Raw genomic sequence first — 26,743 nt, 5'->3', positions numbered from 1 at the left:
TTGCAAAAAATCTAGAGGTGCCAACTGAGACCCAGTCCTCAGACTTAGGGAGCACTCCATCCAGGAGACAGGGTGTGAGACTGGCCCAGAGTCCCAGGGGAGCCCAGAGGGAGGGACGGACACCCCCAGGTGAGCTGAGGTCTGAACTGGGTCTCTGCCTGTGAACAGGGGGCTAGCTGGTCATGTCTGAGTCAGAGATGAGAGTCCCTGGGAAGAAAGGACAATAAAAAGAGGCTGATGGCAGGACACCACATTTGGAGGCACAGAAGCCTGGAGAAGCTGAAGCAGGGTGATGGGGGTGGTGGGAGGTGACGCTGGTAAATGGAACCATGACAGGCGGCACAGACTCCACAGGCCACCCGGGGGCCTTGGGTTGTAACCTGTGGGAGGTGGGAGGACACTGAACAATCTTAAGCAAGGGTGTAACATTGTGTAATTACCAAAGAAAAGATCAGATTAACGGTCATAAAAGGATTTCATGGTTATCAGAGAGTTGGAAAAACACAGAAAAAAATTAATTAATAAAAATCCAATGATAAACATTGATAACATTATCATCTTCTTGCTATTCCTTTCTCTCATTGTGGCTACTACGTAAGGAGTGCTTACGATGTGCCAGGTATTTTTACCAGGCATTATGTAACTCTCATAAAAACTCTATACTGTAGGCAAACTTATTAACTCAGTAAGTAGCAGACTTGGGTTTCAGACCAATAATGGGACTCCAGCCTCTGAGTTCTGAACCCCTAGGCTTTTTGGTGATCATACAATCAACATGTATACACACACATAATATACATAGAGAGATGTAACACTTTCTTTAAAACACAGCTTGGCACCCTAATTTTCTGGATTGGGGTTTTAAAAGTAATTTTGATGAGAGCCTGAAGGAGCTGTGTAGGTGGGGAGCGGTTCAGAACGTGTGGTGTGGGAGGGTGATGGTTGGATGGGGCTGCAAAGGTCATGTGAAAGATGATGAGGGGGGTGGTGATGCAGCCAGGGTGGGGGCAGGGGAGAGGATGCACCTGGAGACTTCTGTTTTTGCTGATTTTTGGCTGCGCTGGGTCTTTGTTGCTGCATGTGGGCTTTCTCTAGGTGTGGCGAGCTGGGGCTACTCTCTAGTTGCGCTGTGCTGGCCTCTCTTACTGCAGAGCACCGGCTCTAGGGTGCAAGGTCTTCAGTAGTTGCGGCACGTGGGCTCAGTAGTTGCAGTTCGCAGGCTCTAGAGCATAGTTTCAGTAGTTGCAGCACTGAGCTTAGCTGCCCCACAGCATGTGGAATCTTCCCAGACCAGGGATCAAACCTGTGTCCCCTGCATCAGCAGGCAGATTCCGAACCACTGGACCACGAAGGAAGTCCACAGAGACTATAAGAGTAGAAATAACAGAAATGGATGATTCATGGTGTGTGTGTCTAAGTGGGAGTTGAGGGAAAGGAAGACATGAAGAAAAATCATGAAGATTCTTTACTGAGCACCTGAGTGAGAGGGAAGAGTGTTTGGAAGACCAGGAAGTTGTTGAGTTCCGTGAGACCCCCTGAGAGGGTGCTGGCCACCAGGTGGATGTGTTCACTGGCAGGGCTTCCCTAGTGGCTCAGATGGTAAAGAATCTACCTGCCATTGCGAGAGACCTGGGTTCAACCCCTGGGTCAGGAAGATCCCCTGGAGGAGGGCATGGCAACCCACTCCAGTATTCTTGCCCGGAGAATTCCATGGACAGAGGAGCCTGGTGGGTTACAGCCCATGGGGTCGCAAAGAGTTGAACACGATGGAGCAACTAACACACACAGAGACCTACATGTGGCAAAACAGAGGGGAGTCGCTGCACTTTTGTACCAAAGTCAAGGGTCGTGAGGGTCGCTGGGAAGGACAGAATATAAAGGAGACATCTGCAGAGGAAGCTTGTGGACAGGGCCAGAGAGGACAGTGGAGTCGGATGCTCAGATCCTAGAGCGGCCAACATGCAGAGACCACAGAGCAGGGTGGGAGGGCAACAGGAAGAGGCTGATGGAGTCAGCGATTTCCTCCCCAAACCCCAGGTTTGTGTTAATCCCTCCTTAGCTTTCAAAATGATTTTTGAATATCCATCTCCAGTTCACTTTACTGTCCCAGCTTGCCACGCCATGCCTCTGCATCTCTAAGGCCTAATTACACTCTCACCTCCTCCAGCAAGCCCTCCCAGCCCGCGCCAGAGCCTCTAGCTCTCGGTTCACATGCCCTCCCACAACATCCCCCCTCACTGCCACAGATCCTGTTTACCCCCCGATTCTAAGCAGCTGGGGCAGGAGCTCTTTCTTCCTCAGCAGCCTGACAACAAAGTGCTGATTAGCTGGCTGTTTATAATCCACAGCAGAGAGCATATTATTTTACTTGTATAGCTTTGGATTTTTGAAAATACACTTTCTCTGCACCAGAAGCTCCTCTACCCTTTTTAGATCAGTCCTAGCTCTGTGGATTCTTCCCATGGCATATTCTCCCCCACTGGTTTGCCATTTTGCTACTCAAACGCTCACAGGCAGTCTTGGAGCTGAGATAACTTAAAAAAAATTATTATTTTTTTAAACACCAAAACCATTTTGTATTGGGGTATAGCTGATGAACAATGTTGTGATGGTTTCAGGTGAACAGTGAAGGGACTCAGCCACATATATACACGTATCCATTCTCCTCCAAACCCCCTTCCCATCCAGGCTGGCACATAACATTGAGCAGCGTTCCCTGGGCTATACAGTAGGTTTTTGTTGCTTATCCATTTTAAACAGGGCAGTGTCTACATGACCTTGAGATAACTTCTGTTCACGGTCCTTTTCCCATTGCCCCGTTGATCTGTATCACAGTCACACTTCAATCTTCCTCACCCCCAACTTCTGACATTCCCCTCATCCTAGAACTCACAGTGTATCCTTTCCTGTGAGCCATGTTTGCCTAACCCCTGGACTCTTTGTAACCTCATCACTCTCATGAGGTTAAGAAGGGGTCTGTCTGCTCTGTGGCCCCTTCTTCTGGCACAGAACTGCAATACTTCACCAGTCCTCTAAAACTATAACGGGTGGCAGGTAACAGATCTCCACCAAGCCCTTCAAACTTGTTGCGTTCCTTCCAGACTTCTGGGTTCCCAGGGAACTCTGCTTAATGCTCTGTGGTGACCTGACTGGGAAGGAAGTCCAAAAAGGGAGAGGATATATGGATATGTATGGCTGATTCTTTCTGTTGTACAGTAGAAACTAACACCACATTGTAAAGCAATTAAACTCCAATAAAAATTAATTTAAACAAAAGACTTGTAGGTTCCATGTGAAGCCAGACAGACTCCTCACTCATATACACATGTGTATATGTCTCTTGGTGTGGATGTGTATATGATGAGCAGCAGTGATCCTGAGGATGACAATGGCATTGATAATAATAACTACCATTTTCTGAGCACTTACCACATGGCGGGCACTGTGCAAAGTGCCTTATAGAAATTGTTTCACTTAATCCTCCTTCCCTGCTGCTCTTCCATGCCCTGTGGAATCTCGGGGTGGCTCTTAATCACTGCAATGTGAGATACGAATTTTTGGCTTTCCCTTTGGGGGTGTGATGGGAGAAGACCAGTGCAGAGGCTTTGGAAGAAATCCATGGCAGCTGCGAAGTAAGATAACCTGATCCTGCCTCATCTCTACCTCTTATCACCCCTCCCTCGGAGACAGTGACCAGGGCCTGGAAGCCACAGATCGACTTGGGGAAGCAGTGACATTTGACCTTCCCCCAGAGACCCAGTGCCGTGGGGCATGTGGCGGTGACAGTATTCCACTAGATAAGCAATGCGCGATGGAATTCTAATTAAATTTAAAAGCAAAGACGGCGTTCAGGGAAAGTTTCCTTAAAAAGAAGAAACCATCTTCCCAATCTTGACTTTTAAACTTCCAGTCTTGCTTAGGGCTATTACCATTTCAATTGGAAAGTGGCAGAAAACCAATAGTCTCGATGTAGAAAAACACAAAGTCGAGCAATAACAACTCCCTATTTCCTTAAATTGTGACAACGTTCAGGTGAAGAAATTCTAAAAAGGGAACTTCACTGAGAAATACAATTAGATCTGGGAGACAAGCAGAGATTAAATCTGGTGTTTAAGAAGAGTTAAGTGGCAGTACTTCCCTGGTAGTCCAGTGGCTAAAACTCTGCGCTCCCAAATGTAGGAGACCTGGGTTCGATCCCTGGTCAGGGAACGAGATCCCACATCCCACATGCCACAACTAAGACCCGGCACAGACAAATAAATAAATATATATCTTTCAATAAATGTGATTCTTAAGGGAAAAAAAAAAAACAACAAGTGGCAAGAAGCACTGGATGACTACAGAGGTTCTGATCTCAACAGAGGTTAAAAATAAAGTCTTTTAGAACAGCCTAAGCTTTGCAACGCTGTTCCATTTTGAAAAGAAACAGGCGCACACACTAAAATAAAAGGTGGTTTGAAAAGTACAACCTGCGAGGGAGGAGAGGAAGGAAGGAAGTGTGAGCAGCCAGATTGTGGTGGGCGGGGTGTGCACAGAAGAGGCTGTGTGCTGGCTGTGAGGGGAGGCGAGGGAAGGAGAGTGCAAAGCAGGGAGGTCTCTGTTTTGTGGTGAAGGGTGGTGTCTTAGTCAGCTCAGGCTGCTATAACAAAACACCGTATAGACAGGGTGGCTTAAACAGCAGAAATTTATCTCTCTTAGTTCTGGAGGCTGGAAGCCCAAGATCAAGGTGCTGACTGATGTGGCTTTTGAAGAGGGCTCTCTTACCGGCTGGTAGACGGCCGCCTTCTAGCTGTTGCTCACGTGACTTCTTTGTGCTCTAAAGGAAAGAGTGAGTTCTCCAGTGTCTCTTCTTATAAGGAAACTAACCTTTCTTCTTTTAAATTGATTTGGCTGCGTCAGGTCTGGGTCATACGGGATCTTTCGTGGCGGCGCACGGATGCTCTAGTTGCAGTGCAGGAGCTCAGCGGCTGTGTCCTGTGGGCTTGGCTGCTCTGGGGCATGTGGGATCTTAGTTCCCGGACCAGGGATCGAACCCACTTCTCCTGCATTGGTAGACGGATTCTCAACCACTGGACCACCAAGAAAGTCCCAGGAAACTAACCTTATCAATCAGGGACCTACCTTCTGATCTCCTTGGCCCTTAATTACTTCCATGATGGCCCTACCTCCAAATACAGTCACACTGGGAGTTAGGCTTGAACATGTGAATTTTGAGGGGGACACAGACAGATGTTTAATGATTAAAGGCTAAAGGCCAATGGATAGAGGAAAAATCAAACACCAAGGAAAGGACAGCAAGAATGGAAGAGAGGATTCATGGAGCCATGGATGGGGTTTGTGGTGTCAGGGAGTGGGCAACTTCTCAGAAATTCATGAGGCGAGTTTACCTGATAGGTAGGGATGGGTTTGTAATTGAAAAAGAGTAAAAAAGACCCAGAAGAGCCTCCATGGAAAATGAGATAAGAAGTGAACTGGAAGGGACTTCCCTGGTGGTCCAGTGAGTAAGAAGCTGCCTTCCAATGCAGGGGACACAGGTTTGATCCCTGCTTGGGGAACTAAGATCCCACATGTCAAGGAGCAACTAAGCTGTTGGTGAAACTAGAGAAAGTCTGGGCATTGCAAGGAAGACCCAGCATAGTCCCTCCCCGCCAAAAAAGTGAACTGGGGACTGTCATGCAATATGAAAGGGCCAGCCACACTGCGATAACACAACTGTCATCAGATATCAGCTCTAATGTCACCCTTATGGAGGTCTCCCCTGACCACCCTGTTTTATTAGTAATTTTATGCATAGCACTTAATTGTATCTGATTCAGTTCTTACTCCACCCTAATAGGATATGAACTCCTTTAAGACCCTGAAACTTTCAGTTTTGTCTGTTGTTTCATTTCTAAAACTTAGGGTAGTGCCTGGCACAGTAAAACCCAAAGAAGCCTCTGCTGGCTGAATGATTTTGGAAACACTGAGAATTATTATTTGCCATTCTATCATCATCACTCAGGCTCCCAGGGTCAAAAGCATGGGGAAAGAAAGGTTTTCCAGGACTGAGTATTGGCAACGCAGGAAGGACAGAAGAGGGCAAGACGCGGGAGAAATTAAGGGTGTCATTGAGCTTTGGCTGGAGAAGGAGGGAGAGATGACGAGGAAGACAGGCAGGGATGATCAAAGAGAGATCAGACAGGCGGAGAAGAAAGAGGAAGCAAGGGAGCGTCATGAAGCAGGTTGAGTGGGTGTGAGTAGGAGGATGAGATGCTCTGGTCGAAAGAAGAAAGCTGAGTGGGAGACCGCCAAGCTGAAGAGGTGCCGCGCGGTGAAACTGTCCAGTCTGTGTCCAAGGCAGGTGGTTGTCAACAGGAAGTGGAAGGTGGGAGGTGCTGAAGTTTAGCCATCAAGGCACCAGGAGGAAGGGTAGCATCTTCCACCATGTTCCGGGATAGTAAATCTGAGCTGATTGGTACCCATAGAAGGAAAGGTTCTATGGTCAAAGCAGACATCACTTTGCCAACAAAGGTCCATACAATTAAAGCTATGGTTTTTCCAGTAGCCACGTATGGATGTGAGAGCTGGACCATAAAGAAGGCTGAGTGCAGACGAACTGATGCTTTCGAACTGTGGTGCTGAGAGTCCCTTGGAGTGCAAGGAGATCAGATCATCAAGTGTGGTCCCTAGAACAGCAGCATCAACATCCTTTGGGAACCTGTTAGGAATGCAACTATGCAGGCTCCACATCACCTGCCTAATCAGTAACTCAGGGTGGAGCCAGGAATCTGTGTATTAACAAGTTCTCCAGGCGCTTCTAATGCAAACTGAAGTCCAGAACCACAGACCTAGAAAATACTTTGGAAAAGACTGATTCACGTTCATAATTGGGGAAGACTCCTTGTTCGGGGTGCCTTCAGTCATCTACATTAGTGCTGAAATTATATAATAAGAGTGCAGAAGTTGCAATGGAGAAGACAATGTGCATACAAAGATTGCAGAATTTAATCCCAGCCTAAGTCACAACAAAATAAAATGGTAATAAAAATGACTTTGGATCACCTATTCCTTTGAATTATTTGTTCTGTTATGTCTTTCTGTTAGCAAGAATCAAGAGCAGATTCCTCTCCAACACGCTTTGTCAAATTGTCAGTCGGTGAGGGGCAGAGGGAAAGAAAGGGAAACAAATTTGAAATTTATTTCCCTTTTCCCCTCTTCTCCAGAGATAACCGAAAAAAGTAATTATGAGGCCAAAAGGTAGACAGCAATGAAAAGGAAAAAGAGAAGATAGATCATATGGAAACTAGGTCATCAACTATTAAATCACTCCACAAGTGAGCTCAAGTATGTGTGGCTATATAAATTCATTTTAAAACTTATTTTAGTAGAGAGTGGACTTGTGGACACAGCGGGGGAAGGCGAAGGTGGGACAAATTGAGAGTAGCATTGACGTATGTACATTACTATGTATAAAATAGATAGCTAGTGGGAAGCTGCCATAAAACAGAGCGAGCTCAGCCCGGCGCTCTGCGACAACCTAGAGGGGTAGGATGAGGCGTGGGGGGCGAAGGAGGCTCAAGAAGGAGAGAATATATATACACTTATGGCTAATTCACGTTGTTATATGACAGAAACCAATACAACATTGTAAAGCAATTATCCTTCAATTAAAAATTTTTTTAATTGAAAAAAAAGAAAACTAATTTTAAAAGCAATTATTTGCAAAGAGCTTTAGCAAATCAATCAGCTCAGAAAAACTGTGCACTTCCATAATAAATGGTTATTGTGTTAACCCAGAAATTTATCAAAAGGTATAATTTTCAAGTGATTAAAAAATGTATCAGCCCTATTCCTTAGCAGAATAATTTGGAAATGTGTTTACCATACACTTAAAGCTTGCAGAAGGGCTGTCAAAAATAACTCAGATATATGAATGCTTAACTGTACAATGAAAAAAAAAAAAAACTTTGACTATAAAAGGAATTTGGGGTATTTATTCAAAAGAAAAATTTGCAAAGTCTAAAAGTGCATCTGACTCAATTTTTTAAGCGAGAAAAAGAAACAAAGAAGACCCCTTCAACAATTATGCAGACTTGAATGACTGAGCTTTTAAGAATGCTTTAGCTAGAAATATTCTTATTTCTGATGCATGTAGACATAAAGACAAATCAGAAATGAAAGGATAAATTGTGCAAAGATTTGCATGAGCACAAAGAGTTATTTGGAAGAAAAAGAGTGATGAGAAATGTCCCTGATTTCTTAAGGTGGAAGTTTGTAGAACTCCTATTCTGTCTCACTTACTCAGCCCTGGTTCATTGCCTCGGACTGCAAGATCAAACCAGTCAGCCCTAAAGGAAATCAACCCTGAATATTCATTGGAAGGACTGATGCTGAAGCTCCAATACTTTGCCCATCTGATGCGAAGAGCCAACTCATTAGAAAAGACTCTGATACTGGGGAAGACAGAAGGCAGGAGAAGAAGTGGGTGACAGAGAATGAGATGGTTGGATGACTCAATGGACACGAGTTTGAGCAAACTCTGGGAGATAGTGAAGGACAGGGAAACCTGGTATGCTGCAATGCATGGGGTTGCAGAGTCTGACATGTCTTAGCAAATGAACAACAACAAACACATCACTGGTGGGGTCCCTGTGACTTCAATGATCATGAACTCTGTGACTGCTTTTATGGATGACCGCCCCTGGAGGCAGGTCTAGAACCTGTAATTCTTCTTCTTTTTTTAAATATGTATTTATTTGGCTGTGTCTGGTCTTAGTTGCAACATTCGGGATCTTCACTGCTTCATTCAGGATCTTCCTTGCAGCGGCATGGGCTTAGTTGCTCCAGGGTGTGTGGGATCTTAGTTCTCTGACCAGGGATCTAACCCACCTCCCTTGCACTGCAAGGCGGATTCTTAACCCCTGGACCACCAGGGAAGTCCCCTGGCAGTTCTTATATAGCTGATTTGACTTGTGCAAACTTAGAATGGGCCACTTCTCAGATACTTTAGATTTGTGAAACACAGTTCATATCACAGGTGATTTTCTTTCACTGTTGTGAGTCCTTGGAACTCACTGGCAAAAGAGCTGTGCTAAGAGCTGGCCCTCATGTATGGGAGGAAGGCAATGGTCATTTAGCAAAGCACCTGGATCTTCCCGTATGTGCGTGCGTGCGTGCTCTGTTGCTCAGTCGTGTCCAACTCTTTGAGCCTCCCTGCGCTGCAGCCCACCAGGCTCCTCTGTCCATGGGATTTTCCAGGCAAGAACACTGGAGCAAACTGTCATTTCCTACTCCAGGGGATCTACCTACTCCCTCATAAAATAATGAGCCACATCTTTCATGAGTGGGACCAACCGCAATCTTCGATGGCCACCCACCATTTCTGAAAATGGTTCTGAGGTTATAAATATGCAAGGATCCTGATGGAAAATTTAAAGGATAAGGCATTTAACATTTTTCCACCTGCCTAATCTTATACAATAAGAACATAACCCCATATACTTTCATTGTTAATTTCTCTTATCTCTAAATCACTGTGGCAGTTACAATGGGACTCACCATTTAGTGCTTTAATATAGTACAGCCTCTCCATTAATTTGTCTTCCTGTGTCTTACAGAGTGGGGCACATTTTGCCTTCATTTGCTAAGATAAAGAAAGTAATAGAATAGCATCCAGCTTCTAGGGTGGCTGAGATGAGTTAATATCCATGAAGTTCCTAGCACAAGGAAAGTGCTTAATAATTATTAAGAGACAGTGCCAGGGAGCTAAGAGCATATAGACCCTGAAGCCTGAATGCCTCATTCAAATTCTAGCTCTTCCACTCACCAATATGTGACCCATATATGTGACCTGGGCAAGTTAATCTCTCTGTGCCTTGATTTTCTCATCTCAAAAATGGGGATACTGAGAGTATCCCCTCTAGAATGATGGATGAGGATCCAATGGGATAATACATTGTAAAGTCCTTGGAAAGAAGCCTACCACATAGGATTGTACTAGTGCTACATATTTAATTCTTACAATCCTCTGAGGTGGTTGTCAGCATCCTTATTTGTACATGTAATAAAGCCAAGGTTTAGGGTCACACAGCTAACAGTGGGTCCACAGTTTTAAGTGACTTGGAGACCAAAGCTCATTTCACGACCCTACGGGTTACAGGTGGGTTTTGACTTGCATACAACACTTCCATGCCCTGGAGGCACAAACCTACCTAAAATGGACTATCATCTTTACTAGTATTCCAGATTACTAACAGGCATCCCAGACGCTCTCAACCCACAGCCTGTGGTAGCATCGTAGACGCTGGAGGTTGACAGCACTTTCTTCTGTTGATTTGCTTTAAGCAAACAAAACAGACTCCCTACTTATGTCTGGGAGTGAGTGGATTCTAACAGCCCACGGTACCTGTTTGCTCCCCCTTGCCTGGCCCACAGCACAGGGGGAAATGTGTGACTCCGAGGTGAGAAATTCTTCCAGCTCCCTCTTGAGCCTCAGTTATTCCTGCAAAGGAGTCAAGGGAGGTTTTCAGAGTTGGTTCAGAACTCCTTTTCCACTGAGGGTGGGGCAATGGTGAGAAACCAGGAGAGCAACCAGAGGCTATTCCGAAAAATGGCTTGTAAATGCGTAGCAATGCCATCTGCTGGATGGAATGGGTATCAGACCAGTTCTGATGTTTCTTTGTTGCGTAATAAACGAAGTCACTGATACCTTTTGTGGGTTCAGAACTTTCATTATTTCATAGCATCATTCCTAAATGTCTGCATACTGTGGAAATCTCATGAGAACTGCACACAGAAGGACCTTCACATGAGTCATTAAAAGGTAAATTATGGCATCTTTAAGGCAACACCCTATTTAGCATGAATACTTCTCTAGGTCAAATTTGATCTGTTCCAAATGGTTGATCCAATTAGTTAAGAAAAGCCCATAACTCTCAGGCGAGGACATCTGGCAGAACTTGGACCCTCTTGTCAGGGGCAAAAATTACAGGGAAGTGAAATCACAGCTGGCTTTATTCTTGTATTCTCTGAAATTGTGTTCATGTACCCAACAATTATTTATTGAGTACTTACCCTGTGTGCCAGGCACTGTATCAGGAATTGAGGAAGCAAAGACAAATAAACATAGTCCCTGATGTTAACAATATGATATGGATAATTTCTGAGTGCTTACTATGTGCCAGGCATGTACATTCCATAAAATCACATTCAACCCTCAGAACAACCTTAGAATCTATTATCTCACTTGTAACCATCTCATATTATTGTCTCATTGATAGTGACTACTGATGTCTCAGTTACAGTTCAAGAAACTGAAACTTAGAGAGATTTAATTAGTTTACTCAGACAGCAGAGTTGAGAAGAGTTTGAGTGGAATTTGAATACTGGAGCACGGTCCATGGGGTCGCAGAGAGTCGGACACGACTGAAGCAACTAAGCACGCATGCACGCATGTAGGTAGACAAATGTTCATAACATGGACCAGTTTGGATCTTTAGTTTCACACACATTTTCTGTTCTATTCTATTAGCTACAGATTTCCAGCGAAGTGAAAGTGCTACAAAACAGTAAGTGACGATAGCAATAGATGCTTTGGGAAGATTTATCAGGAAGAATATCCCTTCCTCTAGCAAGCATCTGAAATCTATCTAGTTAACATTCTTTTCAGTTCATAACTCTTCTTCTTAAGAGCAGCCTTGGTCTTGGCAGCAAGACGTGCAGTCGTCACTTCTCATTGGATGGAAAACAAATCTGTATTTTGGTCAGCATGACAGAGGATGTCAGAGTGCTGGATCTGCTCTGCGTGAGCTAGGGAGCAATTCAGGTGTCTGACAGTACCAATCCCAAACTGCTTTTTATTTTTTTCTCTCTTGGTGTCAGAGGAGGGGTGCTGTTGGGGACGCGAATGGTGATGAATAGAAGCCGATGGCAGAAAAGAAAGTGCCTGTGATAGTACTCAGATGCCATTTACTGGACAGAAAGAACCAGGAGTCTGACAGGGGCCAGAAAAGTGCCTAATGGCAGGGTAGAGGTTTGTGGTCAGCATGCTGGACTAGAATCTCTGCTCTTTGCCACCAGCCTAGACTTTGACCAGGCTTCCCAGGGGGTGCTAGTGGTAAAGAGCCCTCCTGCTAATGCAGAAGACAAGAGACGTGGGTTCAGTCCCTGGGCTGGGAAGATCTCCTGGAGGAGGGCATGGCAACCCACTCCAGTATCCTTGCCTGGAGAATCGCATGGACAGAAGAGTCTGGCAGGCTACAGCCCATAGGGTCGCAAAGAGTCAGACACCACTGAGGCAACTTAGCACACACAGATTTTAACCCCAGGCAAGCCGAGTCATGTGGTCTTTCAAATCCTTAGTTCTTTCACCTGTGAGATGCAGTTGCCCCACAGTGTTGTTTTAGGGGTTCAGTGAGGTGGTCCAGACTGGCCTTTGCTACTTGCAGTAAGGGGCCAGAATCTGGGGAACCAAGGTGGGAGGGTCCTTCCGGAAAAACTGCCTATTAGGGTTGCTTGAGGCTATTTATTGCATATCAGTTTGCCATATCTACCCACTTTTTTTAAAAGAATGAATGAACCTGAAAGCATTGTTCTATGCAGTATCTTTTTTTTTTTCATATTTATTTACTAATTTGGCTGCGCCAAGGGGTCTTAGTTGTGGCACGTGGGATCTTTTCCATGCGGAAAGGAAACTCTTAGTTGAGGCATATGGGATTCTGTTCCCCAACAAAGGATCGAACACGGGTCCCCTGCACTGGGAGCGTGAAGTCTTAGCCATTGCATTGGACCACCAGGGAAATCCCACCGTACATACTCAGTTTTCCTCTCAACAATCCTATACAGCAGGTTGGTGAGATATTAATCATTCCTGTGTACACAGAAGAAATGGATCCCCAGGTGACTTGGCTAAAATGACATTGTGTTTTCCAACCAGGGCCTACCCTCCAAGCCACCCACACGATAGATAACCACCAAGAAAAGGATCTTATAGAACTGCAGATGTATCTCGAGCCCCAGTGAACAGAGTGATCATTCAAATTGTTTCCTGGAAATACCAAGTACCAAATCTCTTGGAAGGAGCTTCTACCTGGACTTGTCTAAAAGGAGGACAGCCAGAAAGGGGAAAAGCGATTACAAAACATTCATGGCAGATTTTTTTTTCCTGAAATTTTTCTGATGAGTTTTGATGTTGAAAGAAAAACTGAATGCCTCATTTTAGATTTTAAAATTAATTGTTCATCAACTGATGCTCTTTTACTGTTGAATAACCACCCAAAGACCACTCCCCTATTGTTGTGCATGCTTGTGAAGCCAGATGTGAGGGAGTTTTAGAGAAATAAGAACACATGGAAAGGATGGATAGGATATTAGAAATACCAAAAACAGTGTTCACTTAAGAAAAGTATGAAAATGTTGCATTGAAACAAGATTAGCCAAGGATCAGTACAAAAAGTCAGAGACACAGGAAAGTCAAACATACTAGAATCTAACTAATTGGGAGAAAGCAGAGCAGAGCAAACTCAAATCAGACCAAACAAATTTTACCATGTTAATAAGGTCCTTAAGTTTTTTTCAATGAGTGATTCACAAGAATTGTGCCAGTTATTTGTATGTAAATGGGCTTTTAGAAAGCATGATTGAGCAGCTCATTTTTATAGTCATTTAATTCAAGTTCATAATATTTTTAAGCACAATTAATTTGCACTATAAGGCACAGACTTGATTTTTGTTTCAGAAGGTTAAACACAGGCCTATTCAAATGACAATTCCAACTTGGAGTTGGAGGAAAGAAACTTCAAGGTGCAGTTTATAAAGGAAAAGACATCTTAGATAAAAGACAAGAGCAGAGCAATCAGTGCCTGACACACTAGGTACTCCATGAGATTGGGGAACAAATTCCTGCCTGAATTCACTTACACAGGATGTGAATGAGGCTTGTCATTGCTCCTCATTCTGGCTACTACAAATTGAAGTGAAAAGCACAAAATCTACAGTCTTCAGAATCCCAGTGTCCGCTTAGTGTCCGAAACCTAAGAGTCCACTTGACATCCCTTTCTGTCCTTGATTACCCATCACCAGTCCTTACTACATTCTGTCAATTTCACCTTGTGACTAGATCTTCCATCCTTCTGTTCCCCCGCCACTGCCCTAACCCCAGCTGCATCTTCTCCTGCTTGGATGACTTTAATAGCCTTCCAAGGGCTCTACTTCATCTACTCTGGGCTCCTCTATTCACTGCCCACAGTGACATCAGAATTATCCTTGCAAAACATGAACCTGATTATGTTACTGCTGCCCTCCTCCCAATCCTCCTGGCCAAGCCCCTTCACTCTGCTCTTAGAGTTAGGACTAGAGGCTTGTCCCCACAACCTGCTCTCTCATCATCGCCTCCTCTCTCTCTCAGCTCCAGCTCGTGCATCCTTGAGCTCCTCTCCCTTAGCCATGCCTTTCCCTGTTTGGCAAATGCCATTCCCTCTTCCCTTTGCCTGGAACTTACTTCCTGTTCTCACTCTGCTTCTCCTGCCTCTTCATTACCTGCTTAGATCTGTTTGTAACACTTCCTCCAAAACCCAGTCTTGGCCACTTTGCCCTTTCGGTTAGTTTCTTTTCTTTCAAAAGCACTATTCTCTGTCCATTGTTCAACTGTTTGATTAACGTCTGTCTATCTGAAACACAAATTCCAGGGACTGGGGACTCTGCATAATTTTTTTCACCATCATGTCTCTGGCATCTAGCACAGGGTCTCGTGTACAGAAGCCGCAAATAAATATTTGTTCAATGAATGAACTTAATAAATGAATCCTGGCTTGTTGTTCTTAACGGATAATCTCTGTTTCATTCTCTGCAGTGAATGATCTTAAACAAAAATCATCAAGTAAAATGCAATTAACATTTAGTATGTTTTTAAGAAAAACCACAGTACTATTATAGTGCCTAGGAAAACTGAAGTATTTCACACTTCTGTATTAATTTTTTAAAACATTTTTTCTCACTTCTTTCTTGAACTATTAAAATAAGCATATATGCTTGCATCCAAAAATTTCCTTTTTTCCCCCCAAGATGGTTTATCCTAAAGATAAAGAAAATAAAAGTTTCACTTGTTTGGGAAATTATAAATTGCACTTCCAAAGAAAGTTCAGAAATGCAGCTTCAGATTCAACTAAATAAAAGCTTTGGTGAACTGACGATTCACAAACATCCTTTGAATGACTCAAAAGCAATGTAAATGGGAAAATAGCAGAAAACATCACATTTCAGGATTAGAAAATAATCATTCTGATTTTAGAAATAGCAAGACAAGAAAGCATTTATGCAATCAACTTTAGTGTTGAACTTAGACATAAAGTTTAATTTTCAGAAAGTTCTCTGATATGATACATCTTTCACTAATTACTTTTACATTTTAAAACCAAATTGCTCTGGATAAATAATTGTCTGCCAAAAGGTCCATAATGCTATTCAACAAACTGAATAATCTGTTTTCATCATCAGGTAGTAGAAGTCTTTTACAGTTTCTTTCTTAGTAGTTAGCTAGTATAATTTGTACAATAATTACTGAATATTCTCCGAAATAAATACCTCACATTAGAGTAATATAAATGGCCAGTAAATCACTATTACTAAATAAGTCTGAATCAACCTGTCATTTCCCACTCCAGGATGCATGCCCTGGCAAACAATTACAAACAGGAAAATCTTATAGCTAGAAGAGAGACCTCTAGTGTGTGTTGGAGAACCTTATATTGGGCTTCAGGCATAATTAATACAGCAAAATCACTGCAGTCATTTTGAATACTGTGGTGGGAGATTTTTTTGCCAACTCTCATTCATGCCCAATTCATTTCAAAATTTCTTCCCAGCCATTGTATGACATTTTTGTCTAATGAGTGGCTTTCTTTTCATAAGCACATTGCCTAAACTTGTGAAGTTTTCTCTGGGATGCAAAGTTTTAAAATTCAATGATCACCTTTGCAACCTAATTAGTAAACACGAAACCTACTGTTATCGAAACAATTGCTAACAGTTCTTTCCAATGAGCAGCAGCAGCAGGACTCCTGAGCCAAATTGTTGTAGTCAGTGGGCAGCCTTCTGAACACCAGCCCCTCATAGTAAGCCAACTGCCACACAAATATAAACACGAGGAAGCGATCGGCATATTGCCCATTATCCGGGAGACAAATAGACCCACTTCTATTTCAAATTCACCAAGTAGATTAGCGATTAGTTTCCACGGATTCCCATCTAGGCAGGTAAATTCCTTATTGTAAAGGCGGATTTAATACAGCATTCGATGGCATCAGCCTCAGCCTTTCAAACTTTTATTCCCCCCTTTTTCACTTAAAAACACATTTGTGAGACACAGGAAATGCTTCTCTAAAACACACACATACACACAAAACAGGAGGTCTCTTAAGGAGTCTACTGCTGAGAAGGTAAAAGCATTTTGCTCATTTTTAATTTGCTAAAACAATCCAAGCATGCTTGGTACCCAGAGGGTATTCTCAAATAAACTTGTATCTCTAGCTGCCAGCTTCGTTGATTGAAAACAGAAGGCAAACGTTTCTTAAAGAATGAGTATGTTAAACTGTTACGTCTCTCCCAGCTCCACCACGGGGACACACACACACACGGGGAGACACACACACACACATATCCATCAAGGATTTGCTTGAAAGCAGCCTGTTAGTTCTACGATCAGAGAGGTAATGCAGCATTTGTACTAAATTACTTCTGCCCACTGCGGTGCACCTCTTAGCGAGGAAGCCGGTGGCGCGGGGACACCGGGCCGTTCTCGCGTGCCTCTCTCCACGCACAAAGCCGACATCCAACTTTGCTAACTTAGTCGGCTCCCGCCCAGCCGGCCCCCGCAGCACCGTCACGGTGAAAACATGTTGATACCAGAAACTCAATTTCCAAGGCGGTGCAAGGGTTCGAAAGCACAAAGGCAGACACACTGTCGACCCGCGCGCTAGCTAGCAAGTTGCGGTACTCCGGGGCGGCGGCGCGGGGCCCGCGTCCAGGTAAGGGATTCCTGCATCGCGGCTCCCGTCTCCTCTTCCTGGGTGTTCTGCGAGTCCGACCTCACTTTTCACGCGAATTCACCAGGATGCGCCCCCCAACCCTGGCTTTTTTTTTTTTTCCTCCAGGAAGCGCGGACTCTTATTTTCCAGCCCAGTCCCTCTGGGGGGCGGGAGAGGAAGCACACATCGTATTTCCATAAAGAGGGGCGGCGAGGGAGGGGGCGGGAGGAGAAGTGGAAAGAGGTCAAAAAGGAGCCAAACTGCATCCCTCCCTCCGCCCCCCACCTCGGCGCCCCCAGCGCCAGTTCAGACGGCGGAGGCGGCCGGGAAACCCTGTCCCTTTAAGGGAGCCCCGGCCGCCAGCAGGGGAGGGAAGGATGCGGGGCTCCGGCCGCAGGCACCGCGGGTCGAGGCGGGCGCCGCAGAGCCCCAGCCATTACCTGCCGCGCTCCCGTCCTTCCCCCACCCGGAGCCCCCTCCCCGGTCCCCGCCTCCCGGGGAGACTTCTAATCCAGAGCACGTGCCGTGCCCTTTATCAGGGGAGGCGGTGGGGAGGAAGCGGAATGAGAGCTTTTTAAAAATAAATGAAACGTTTGCATCCAAAGCGCCGGGTGGGGGGTGGGGGGGAGGCTGGAGGAGGGCGGGGGTGGTGGTGGGAGGGGGCTTTAAAGGCACCCGGGTGGGCGGAGGCGGCGGATCCGGATCAGCCCGACCCGAGACAGACGGCGGACAGCGCTGGGCACCGGGCGCCGCTCACAAAGGGGAGCGGGGCGGTCCGGCCCGGGCACCGGGGAGGGGAAGGAAAAAATCGCCCCGGGGCCCTCTCCGCTCGGCCGCCACAATGGCGTCGTTCGCGGGGCGTCCCGCCGAGGCTGTTGCGGGCAGAGGGGGCGGCGGTGCTCCCCCCACCCCCGGACGGGAGCGGAGCCCCGGGCGCCGTCGCCCCCCGCGCGCCCCGCGGCGCCGGTCTCTCGGCCGAGGGCGCTCCTGCCGGCGGCGGCGGGTAGGGGGCCCGCGGCGCTGGGAAGCTCTCGGCGGGGCCGGTTCGCGGAGCTCGGCGCCCGGGAAGAAAGAGACGCGCGCGGTTCGCCGGGGAGGGCGGGGGACGGAGGGCGGGGGCAGCGCGGCGGCCGAGTGGCCGCCGGGGAGGCTGGCGCGCGAGCGGCCGGCGGGCGGGCGGGCAGGCGGGCGGCGCTGGCACCGGCTCCGAGAGCCACGGCCGCTCCGATCCGAGAGCCGGAACCGGGCCCCCAGATCCGGAAGCCCGGCCCTGGCGCGCCGGCCCCCGGCCGCCCCGGTCCCCGAGGCCGCGTCCGCTCCGCCCCGCTCCCTCTCGGGGAGGCACGCCGAGGAGCGGTGGTAGCAGCCCCGGAGGAGGGGGCGGCCGCTGCCCCGCAGCCGGTCCGAGCGGCTCCCGAGCCGCAGCGGCGGGCTGTGTGTGTGCGAGTGTGCCGCGCTCTCGCCCCATGCCTGGCACATGCGTAAAAGCGAGTTGCGCCCAAAGTCCCAGCCATACCCTCCTTAGCAAATAATAACAAACCCAAACCGTCAGATCTTACCTGAAACATTGAAGCACAAAGTCTCTCTCCAAGTCCCCTTTTCCTTTTCCTCTCCCCCCTTTTCCGATTTCTCTCCCAGCGATCTGCTCGGCTCGCCACACCAGAGAGAAATGCAATAGCTTGGCTAAGGTAGACAGAACAAAATACAGAGAAGAGTTGCTCCAGGGCTTTGAAACCCCTCAAGGCAAGGATCAGGATACAATTAGCTCATGCCTCTACCTCCAGTCTAAATCAATCTCCAAAATAAAACTTAAATCAAATTAACATCACAGGGCAGACAATTGATCTCCTTCAAAAAATAAAGCTCTACATAGACGTATAGAAAAATATACATATAGGAAAATTTTTTTCCAGATTTTTTTTTTTTTGGTGGAAAAACAGTCTTATTCCAGCCTCCAACTTGCTTTTTACCCTCCTCTTGCACAGAAAAGCTGATTTTAATCGTTGTGATTAGTTTTGATGTAACGTTTCCGCGGGCGATTTCTGCAAATGGATGGAGTGTTTCTTTGCCAAAAGAGGGAAAAGCAGCAGATGATGATAATTATAAGGATTGTTGGTTGTTTCTTTTTATTTGTGTTTAGGGCTTTCTCTTCACTTTCTCAAGTTGACCTGACATCGCTGTTACACTAAGGTCGCGCAACTTGTTGATGAAGATCACCGCCCTGTCTGATCAAAGGATAGGTGATAATTTGGCAATCGAGCAGCGCATTTTTGGTTCCTTTGGCGACAAAACGTCCCAAATGACGTGGATAAAAATAAGCACATGCAGTGTGCTTTGCCCCAATCAAGTCTGAATCAGCGCCTGGGGGTGATACACAAACTCATTTCAAATGTTCAACCATGCAGAATTGCAAAAAGATTGAAGGAGTTACACCGCATTTTTTTTTTTAATAGCAAAATTAAAAGAAAACAAAACCTACATTAGGTGTAGCCAGGGACCTACCATTAAGGTTTATTTGATCAACCTTGTAAACATACCTCCCCTGCTCCCTTCTCTTTCCTTCCCTCCACCTGGTCTCTTTTATAGGGGGGTTTGTATAATTCCATTATTTGCTCACCAGAGCTAAAGAGACTCTTAACATAAACACATTTGCCCAGATTGCTACTCTGATTCTGACCTCCCCCACTCCCCATCACTTCTCCTTCCTCTCTGAGTCTTTGTTCAAAGAGACTGTGCTCAAGCCCTTCCTTACCTTAATTCTTTTTAGTTAACTTGGGATATTTGGTTGTAACTCAAGGATCACCTCCCATTAGTGTTAGAGCCATGCAGGATACTTTTTGAGTTTTTTTTTTTTTTTTGAGCTTTTCACAGTTCATTAATTCAAAGACTTTGCTGACATTTCTTATGAAAAAGACCAGGCTGTAAGGCCAAGGATACTAAAAAAAGAAAGGGGGGGGAGCACTAAATAGAACCAGACATGTCCTGAATACCTGCAATTGGCAGCATTTCACCGGAAGTATTTTTTTCACCATCATTTCACCTAGAAGGTAAGCAACCCCCTCCCGAAATACCAGCAAAAAAAGGGAAGGTCCAAGCTTTAAAAAAACACATAGTTGATTAGATTGGTTCTACTGTGACATGAGATGAATGTCATCATGAGAATCAGAGATGTTGGTAGATTTTTTTAAAACATAATTTTCTATGACATAGAAATCTGGTTTGAGAATATCAGGACCCTATAAAAAGAAAAGAGTAGCTTCCAAAACAACTCAAAATTCTGTGCTTGTTCTCTTTCAATCTCCCCCTAAACACACACACACACACACACACACACAAGGTATGATATAGTCTAATCTGCTATTAAAAAAAACTTTTAATGTCTACAAAACCCCAAATACAATTGAATAAAAACTTTGTTCTTGTCCCCGTGTGTGTGTGTGTGTGTGTGCAGAGTCACTTCAATTGTATCTGACTTTGCAACCCCATGGACTGTAGCTTGCCAGGCTCTTCTGCCCATGGGGATTCTCCAGGCAAGAATACTGGAGTGGGTTGCCATTTCCTTCTCCAGGGGATCTTCCCTACTCAGAGACTGATCCCGCATCTCTTATGTCCCTTGTATTGGCAGATGGTTTCTTTACCAGTAGCACCAACTGGGAAGCCCCATTCTTGCCCCTAAATGGCACTAAATGTTAGTATAGGGGAACATGAGCAGAAAAGACACCATGGAAGAACCAGCCTCAATTCATTGAAATGACATAATACATTAAAGGTGTGGTTTAAAGTGACTTCATCCAAGTCTGGAAAACTGTGTATCATCATCATCATGGAATGTGAGAGCCAGGAATACCGTTTGTGGGAGAGCATCTCGTTCTTCCCATTATTTTCCAGATGAGGCGAAAGCTGCTGGCCCAAGGTCATAAGCCAGCCACTGACAGGTGTTAGGTAAAAGACCAGGACACCAAAAAAGTGTCTAACAGGCTTTTTAATGGCGAAGCGCTCCCAGACAGGGTTCCTGGACCCGAACGAGGCAGGTCGAGGAAGTCCGCGCCGGGACCGTGTTGGGGGTGGCTTTTATACGTTCATTTCGAGGGATGGTCAGGCCAGATGGATGGGAGTTTGGATAGGTTGCCAGGCCGAGGCGTCGCGGGCTGACAGGTCCTTCTACGTGCCAGGGGTGGGACGGCTTTAGCTGGTGAAGTGTGCTGTCCTTGGTCCCCGGGATCTGGGAGGCTCCTTTCGTTAGAGACCTCCCCTGCCGGCGGGAGGGAGAGGAGAGGCGGCCCATCATGGCCCTGGGGGTCCAGCCTTACAACAGGGCCAAGGCTAGGCCACAGAGCCAGGCCAAAAGAAAGGTGAATGGTGTCCCCTCACTCCTCAAAGGCACCCACCTGGAGAAGCCATACAGCATGGTGACATGGCTTAAACAGTATTTTTGGAATTCCCTTTCTGGAATTGACCTAAAAGCCTTTTGAGCTTAGTCACTTCAGTCGTGTCTGACTCTCTGTGACGCTGTGGATGGTAGCCCATCAGGCGCCTCTGTCCTTGGGGTTTTCCAGACAAGAACACTGGAGTGGGTTGCCATTTCCTCCTCCGGGGGATCCTCCTCACCCAGGGATCAAACCCACGCCTCCTGTGTCTCCTGCACTGCAGGTGGATTCTTCCCTGGCTGAGCCATAGGGGAAAGCCTATTAGCACATTCTTTTTAACATCTCTGAGGTCCACAAATCTTTGTTCTTTGATGTTTAACTTTTGAAAACAATCCCCCGCTCCCCGCCAAAAAAAAGAAAAATTAGTACTGGGTCTGGGGAATAAGTGAATGATGAAAGACAGTTTATGCTATTTAGTCAAAAAAGAATGACCCAAAACAGTAAACAATGAGGCCAGTTTTCTTATTAGCACTTAAATGGATTAAAGACAATTCTCAAAATGTTTTCAGCAGTGGAATTACTGGGGCTTTTGTTTTCCAGGATAGCTACTTGGAAAGGAATAATATTCATTAGAGCAAATTAAGTTCTGAAGCATTCATTTTTAAGATGTTTTCTTACTTCAGAATGACATCACTTACAAAAAGATGCACTTCTTGGACATTAGGTCAGTGACATTTTTAAGTGATCCAACCTGTTCAGTTGATCCCTGAATTTGTGGTAATCCAGTGGCAAATAGACTGCGGATAAGGCCTTATTTTACTGTGGTGAGGACCTTAATGTTCTCATATTTTGAAGGAGACTCAAAATTCAGATGGTGGGGATAGAGATTGAAAAGTTATTTTGTCCTGTGCAATTTAAAGAGATGAACCAATGTCACAACCTTCAAATGTAGGACTATGTAAACATTTCAAATTTTAAAATAGATATTTAATGAAATGTCATGTGAAAAGCAGGGTCCATATCTTGCTAAGTACAAGATATGAACTTACTGATTTTATTTCAGTCAATCTTGTAATCATAACTAACGTACTTTTTATCTAATTAATACCTGCACAAGTGAATTTCTATATTTTGTGGTTTCTGCAGTGCTCCCCCCCCCCCCAACCCCAATCATTAAGGAACTGGGAAAAAGTATATTAAAAATCCTTCCAACCTTCTTTTTCAATAAATAGTTGAAGTGAGACCAGCAGCCTAAAAACCACCAGCAACATGGAAAAAGATGGCAATAAAATTGTCAGCAAGAAAACAATCAAAAAGAATACACAGGCCTGTTTCCATCTTCCGGTGTCTCTCTCTCTCCAAATGAGTTCCACCAATTTTTAAAGGCAGAAAAAGAATGATAAAATTTTTTGAGTTGAAGCCAGGAGCTTTGTGGAAAAAAGTTTAGCACTGGGACCTTTGAGGAAGAGAAAAAGATCTTGTTTAAGGGGAGCGGCAGCCCCTTCTAATATGAATGTGGAGAGAGCTCATTTGGCCGTTTCTGAGTCACCGAACCCTCAAATCACAAGTTTGCACAGAAATCGTGGTTTTGTCCAGGGGAAGCCCTGCGGGACAGTCTTGGCGGCAATTTGACAAGACGTGGACATTAGTTGCTGAGATGAAATGTGAAATTGAAGGGCCCTCCACTGAAGCAGCCAGACACCCAAGCCAAAGCTAAAAATTCCATTGCACTTTCCATTAAGAAGAAGGAAGGAACTTCAGTGCTTGGATTCAGCCTGAACAGACCTGGGTATCATCACCCTTTTCTTTATGTAATGAAATGACAATTTTCTATCATTGCTCCAAAGAGATCTACCTAAAACTACACTGACAGGCCCTTTAACCCAGGAAGCAAATTAGGTTGTGTTATTTTTAACTTCCAGTCAGTTTTGGGGAGGAAACCACCTGTTTTTTATCAGACAACCTGAAACTCCTCATAACTCTGTGGAATGTGTACATTTTCCTAGAGTTGAATAGAAGCATTAATGAGCTCAGACAGAATGGGTTTGTGATTCCTGGAGGTTTGGCTCCACCACCACCTGTTTATAATTAGCCTCTGGAAAATAGACTAGTTTTCTGTATCACTGTCCATGTTAAGAGTTTGTATATCTCAGTTTCTGAAAAGGCAGACCTTATACCCGTGGCAGACCTGCTAATGGGCATCAGTTTCATCTCAACCATGATTTTGAATAGAAACAGGTATCAAATCCTTATACTGAGGCCCTTAAATCAGTATGATCTTTTATCAAAGCTTATTGCTTATAATCGCACATTATGAAGCAATACAGAAGATGAATGCAGAAACAAAACTAATGTGTCATGGAATACCCTTACCACCCTTTAAATAGTCTTATTTGATAGAGAAACTCCTTCGCTGGCAAGGAAGTTGATGTGTAGAGAAAAGACTTGGGTAGCACCTGTATTTCTTCCCGGCATTTAAAATCCTTTGCTGGACCGTCACATTCTATATTTCAAATAAATAAATACTACTAAGTGTTACCAACCTAATTAATGGAGTTACACTCACAGCTCTGTAACTTTCAGTATAACCTGATCCTTAGTTTCTTTAGGCATAAAATTCGAACGAACATTCCCAACTTGAAACCTTATGTTGAGGTTGAATGGGCTAATACATAGAAAGTATTTATAACTGTGCTTGGAGAACAGTGAGTTCTCGAGTGATAGCAATTATGATCATTATGGTTTATAGTAGTGTCTGTTGAATATGTAGTATTATTGTTGAATAAATAACATATTCCATGAGTAGCACAGGAAGAATGACATTTTTGCAATGAGAGGTATCTCATTTATTGGAATTTCAGCGGCTGATCTTTAAAGATTATTAAATTCCATTTTGCTGTTTCATCTAGAAACCACACAGACACCTCCCTTTTTCATGTAAAGTAATGGGGGAAATGAGATTGTCTCCAGGGGAAATTAGCAAGGAAACATCCTATATGAATGGTGTTCCTCACGAGGGAAGGCTCTTTTTGTTCCTTTGAGGAGCCTTGATTTTGACAAGACTGTCTCATGCATAGAAAACAATTAATTAAGCATTTTGTATAATTGCTTGTATTCATATAAAAAACAGGACTCAACTAGAATTCTGCCATGAACCACTTTCTTCCTAATTATTTGCTTTTTCGCCTTTCAGGAATTATAGGATCAGCACAAACAAGTGCTTTAAAAACAAAAGTTTAAGAAAAGAAAATAGCATTTGAAAAATCAGAAGAGATGAACTTCAGGGTTTGATTCACATCTTCAAGAAATAGTCCAGTCAGGGAGTCGCATCATATCACCCAATTTTCTACACCTTCCAGTTTATGTATATTCTTTCCCAAGCTTTAAACAGTATCATTTTCAGACGGTTCCACAGTCTGTACAAAGCTATGCAGTGGTTCTTTTAAGGAGACATTTTAAAGAAGATAAACATTTCATTAGCTGTTTTGTTCCATTGCATATTTTCTCATCCCATGGTAAACTGGCTGGCATTGAAAGGTACCTCTATTTGCAGCATGATACGTCTCATGCACAGCTCATCTGGTGGAGGACTACTTAGCTCTGCTTCACTATTCTTCTGTCTGAACCAAGACTCTTCATGAGAAACCCCATAATACAACTGAGGCCCCTCAGGGGCACCATATACATTTATGTAAAGTTATCTTCTCATGCATCCTCTGGGTGTCAGAACCTCTCAGCTTTGCTAACCATAAAAAATCTGCCTTAAGCACATTACTAACTTTAAAACTATAATGATTTGGATGTCATATTTCAATTTTTAAAAAATCTTTCCCTGGGACTTCCCCGGTGGTCCAGTGGGTAAAACTCCACGCTCCCAATGCAGGGGGCCAGGGTTCGATCCCTGGTGAGGTATCTAGATCCTGCATGCTGCAACCAAGACCTGGCACAGTGAAATAAATATTTTCTTTAAAAAAGCCCAAACAAATGCTCAGACTTTGTTCTATTTCAGGACAATGAGAACCTAGTTAAGAAGGTCTACTCAAATGATTGGTTCTAGAAAATAAAATAAAACACTTGCCCTATTCCACTCCTGAAAATGACCCTATAAAACTTATCCAATGGCCATCATCCTGTGATGAAAAGTATAACATTTATTTAACAGAAAAAAAAAATCGTGAATAGGCTTTAGTTAAAAATAAACCTAAGAACAGCAACAAAAAGTATCTGGTGAAAAAATAATAATTAAACAAGAAACAAATGTATTACTGTTCAAGATGCATAGGAGCCTCTAGAAATAAATTGCTACGGGAAGCAAGAATTTTGTACTTTTCTTTAAAGTTTTCAAGAGAGAAAGCAGTTCTAGAGTCTTACTGAGCATAAGCCTGAACAGTTAAATTGGGTGCTGGGAGGTGGGGGAACAAGTTGACAGGACTATTCAGCATGGGGGTTTAAATGATTTCAATATTCTTAATAACATTAATGATAGTAGTGATAAGAAATAATTATGAATGATGGAAGGGAACTTCAATTGTGTAAAGACCATCTGGCTATGAGAGTCAGACATGAAATTCTAAAATCCTCAATCTGTCCCTCTAAGGTTGCTTTGTAGATAATGGATATCTTAATTTTTTTAAAAGAAAAAAAAAAGACACTCTCATATCCATTGTACCAAATGTACAGCAGCTCCTGCTGAGAAAACAAAGCCTCTGTGTCTCTTTCTTTCCTAATTGTTGTTGTCCCCAAAAAACAAAGGCTCTGTGAAAGACCTTAGAAGATAATGATAATAACTCAGCAGTAACTCATCATTTTATGTTATTTGTCTGCCTCCGAAGATTTTTGATTGGTAATTGTTCTGATCATCCTGTGACTTTTCATTTCCTCAAAGTAGGGGGTGAGAATTTCCCCAGGTTTTCCTCCTACAGTAAAAAGCTTACAGAAATAAATTTGGGGGGGCAGAGTGAGAAGGATGAAATTTTTGGTCTGCCACCAATACATGATTTAAAACAATGTTATGTGGGAATGAGAAATAACAAGAAAGAGGAGGCATCTAACTCGGAACCTGGAGCATGGCTGGGATTGTTAGTAATGGTATGGCAATATTAGTAGATATTTTTCCTTTTATTTATTACACATAGGGTTAGTTGTTTAAAAGTTTTCTGATGCTCTGTCATGTCAAAATATCGTGGGAATAATAGGACAAAATACTGTCTGATTTCACCTGCATTGGGTACCTAGATAGAGTATCAAATTCATAAAGACAGGACTACATCAGTAGTTACTAGGTGCTGGGGAAGAGGAGAGAGGGGTTATTGTTTATGGTTATTGTTTAGTGGGTACAGAGCTTCAATTTGGGAAGATGAAAAATATCTGAAGATG

At 44.3% G+C, this 26,743-nt stretch overlaps 1 protein-coding gene and 1 long non-coding RNA gene across 3 annotated transcripts in view; one reads left to right on the top strand and one right to left on the bottom strand.

Moving 5' to 3' along the window:
• KCTD1 (potassium channel tetramerization domain containing 1) overlaps positions 1-18,670 on the bottom strand; it is a 206,396-nt gene extending 187,726 nt beyond the window's left edge. Inside the window, exon 1 of the mRNA XM_069569290.1 lies at positions 18,560-18,670. Coding sequence (XP_069425391.1) covers positions 18,560-18,568 — 9 coding nt within the window. The 5' untranslated portion in view covers positions 18,569-18,670. The remainder of the gene's footprint in view (positions 1-18,559) is intronic.
• LOC138428501 (uncharacterized) overlaps positions 16,737-26,743 on the top strand; it is a 34,493-nt gene continuing 24,486 nt past the window's right edge. Inside the window, exon 1 of one of the 2 annotated variants that reach the window (XR_011252470.1) lies at positions 16,737-17,000. This is a non-coding gene — a long non-coding RNA (uncharacterized lncRNA). The remainder of the gene's footprint in view (positions 17,001-26,743) is intronic. The other variant, XR_011252471.1, reaches the window with a different exon arrangement.

This window comes from Ovis canadensis, chromosome 23, assembly GCF_042477335.2.
Source record: "Ovis canadensis isolate MfBH-ARS-UI-01 breed Bighorn chromosome 23, ARS-UI_OviCan_v2, whole genome shotgun sequence".
In the NCBI taxonomy this organism is placed as follows: Eukaryota; Metazoa; Chordata; class Mammalia; order Artiodactyla; family Bovidae; genus Ovis; species Ovis canadensis.
The sequence above is the reverse complement of the archived record's forward strand: the minus strand, read 5'-3'. Positions and strand labels throughout refer to the sequence as shown.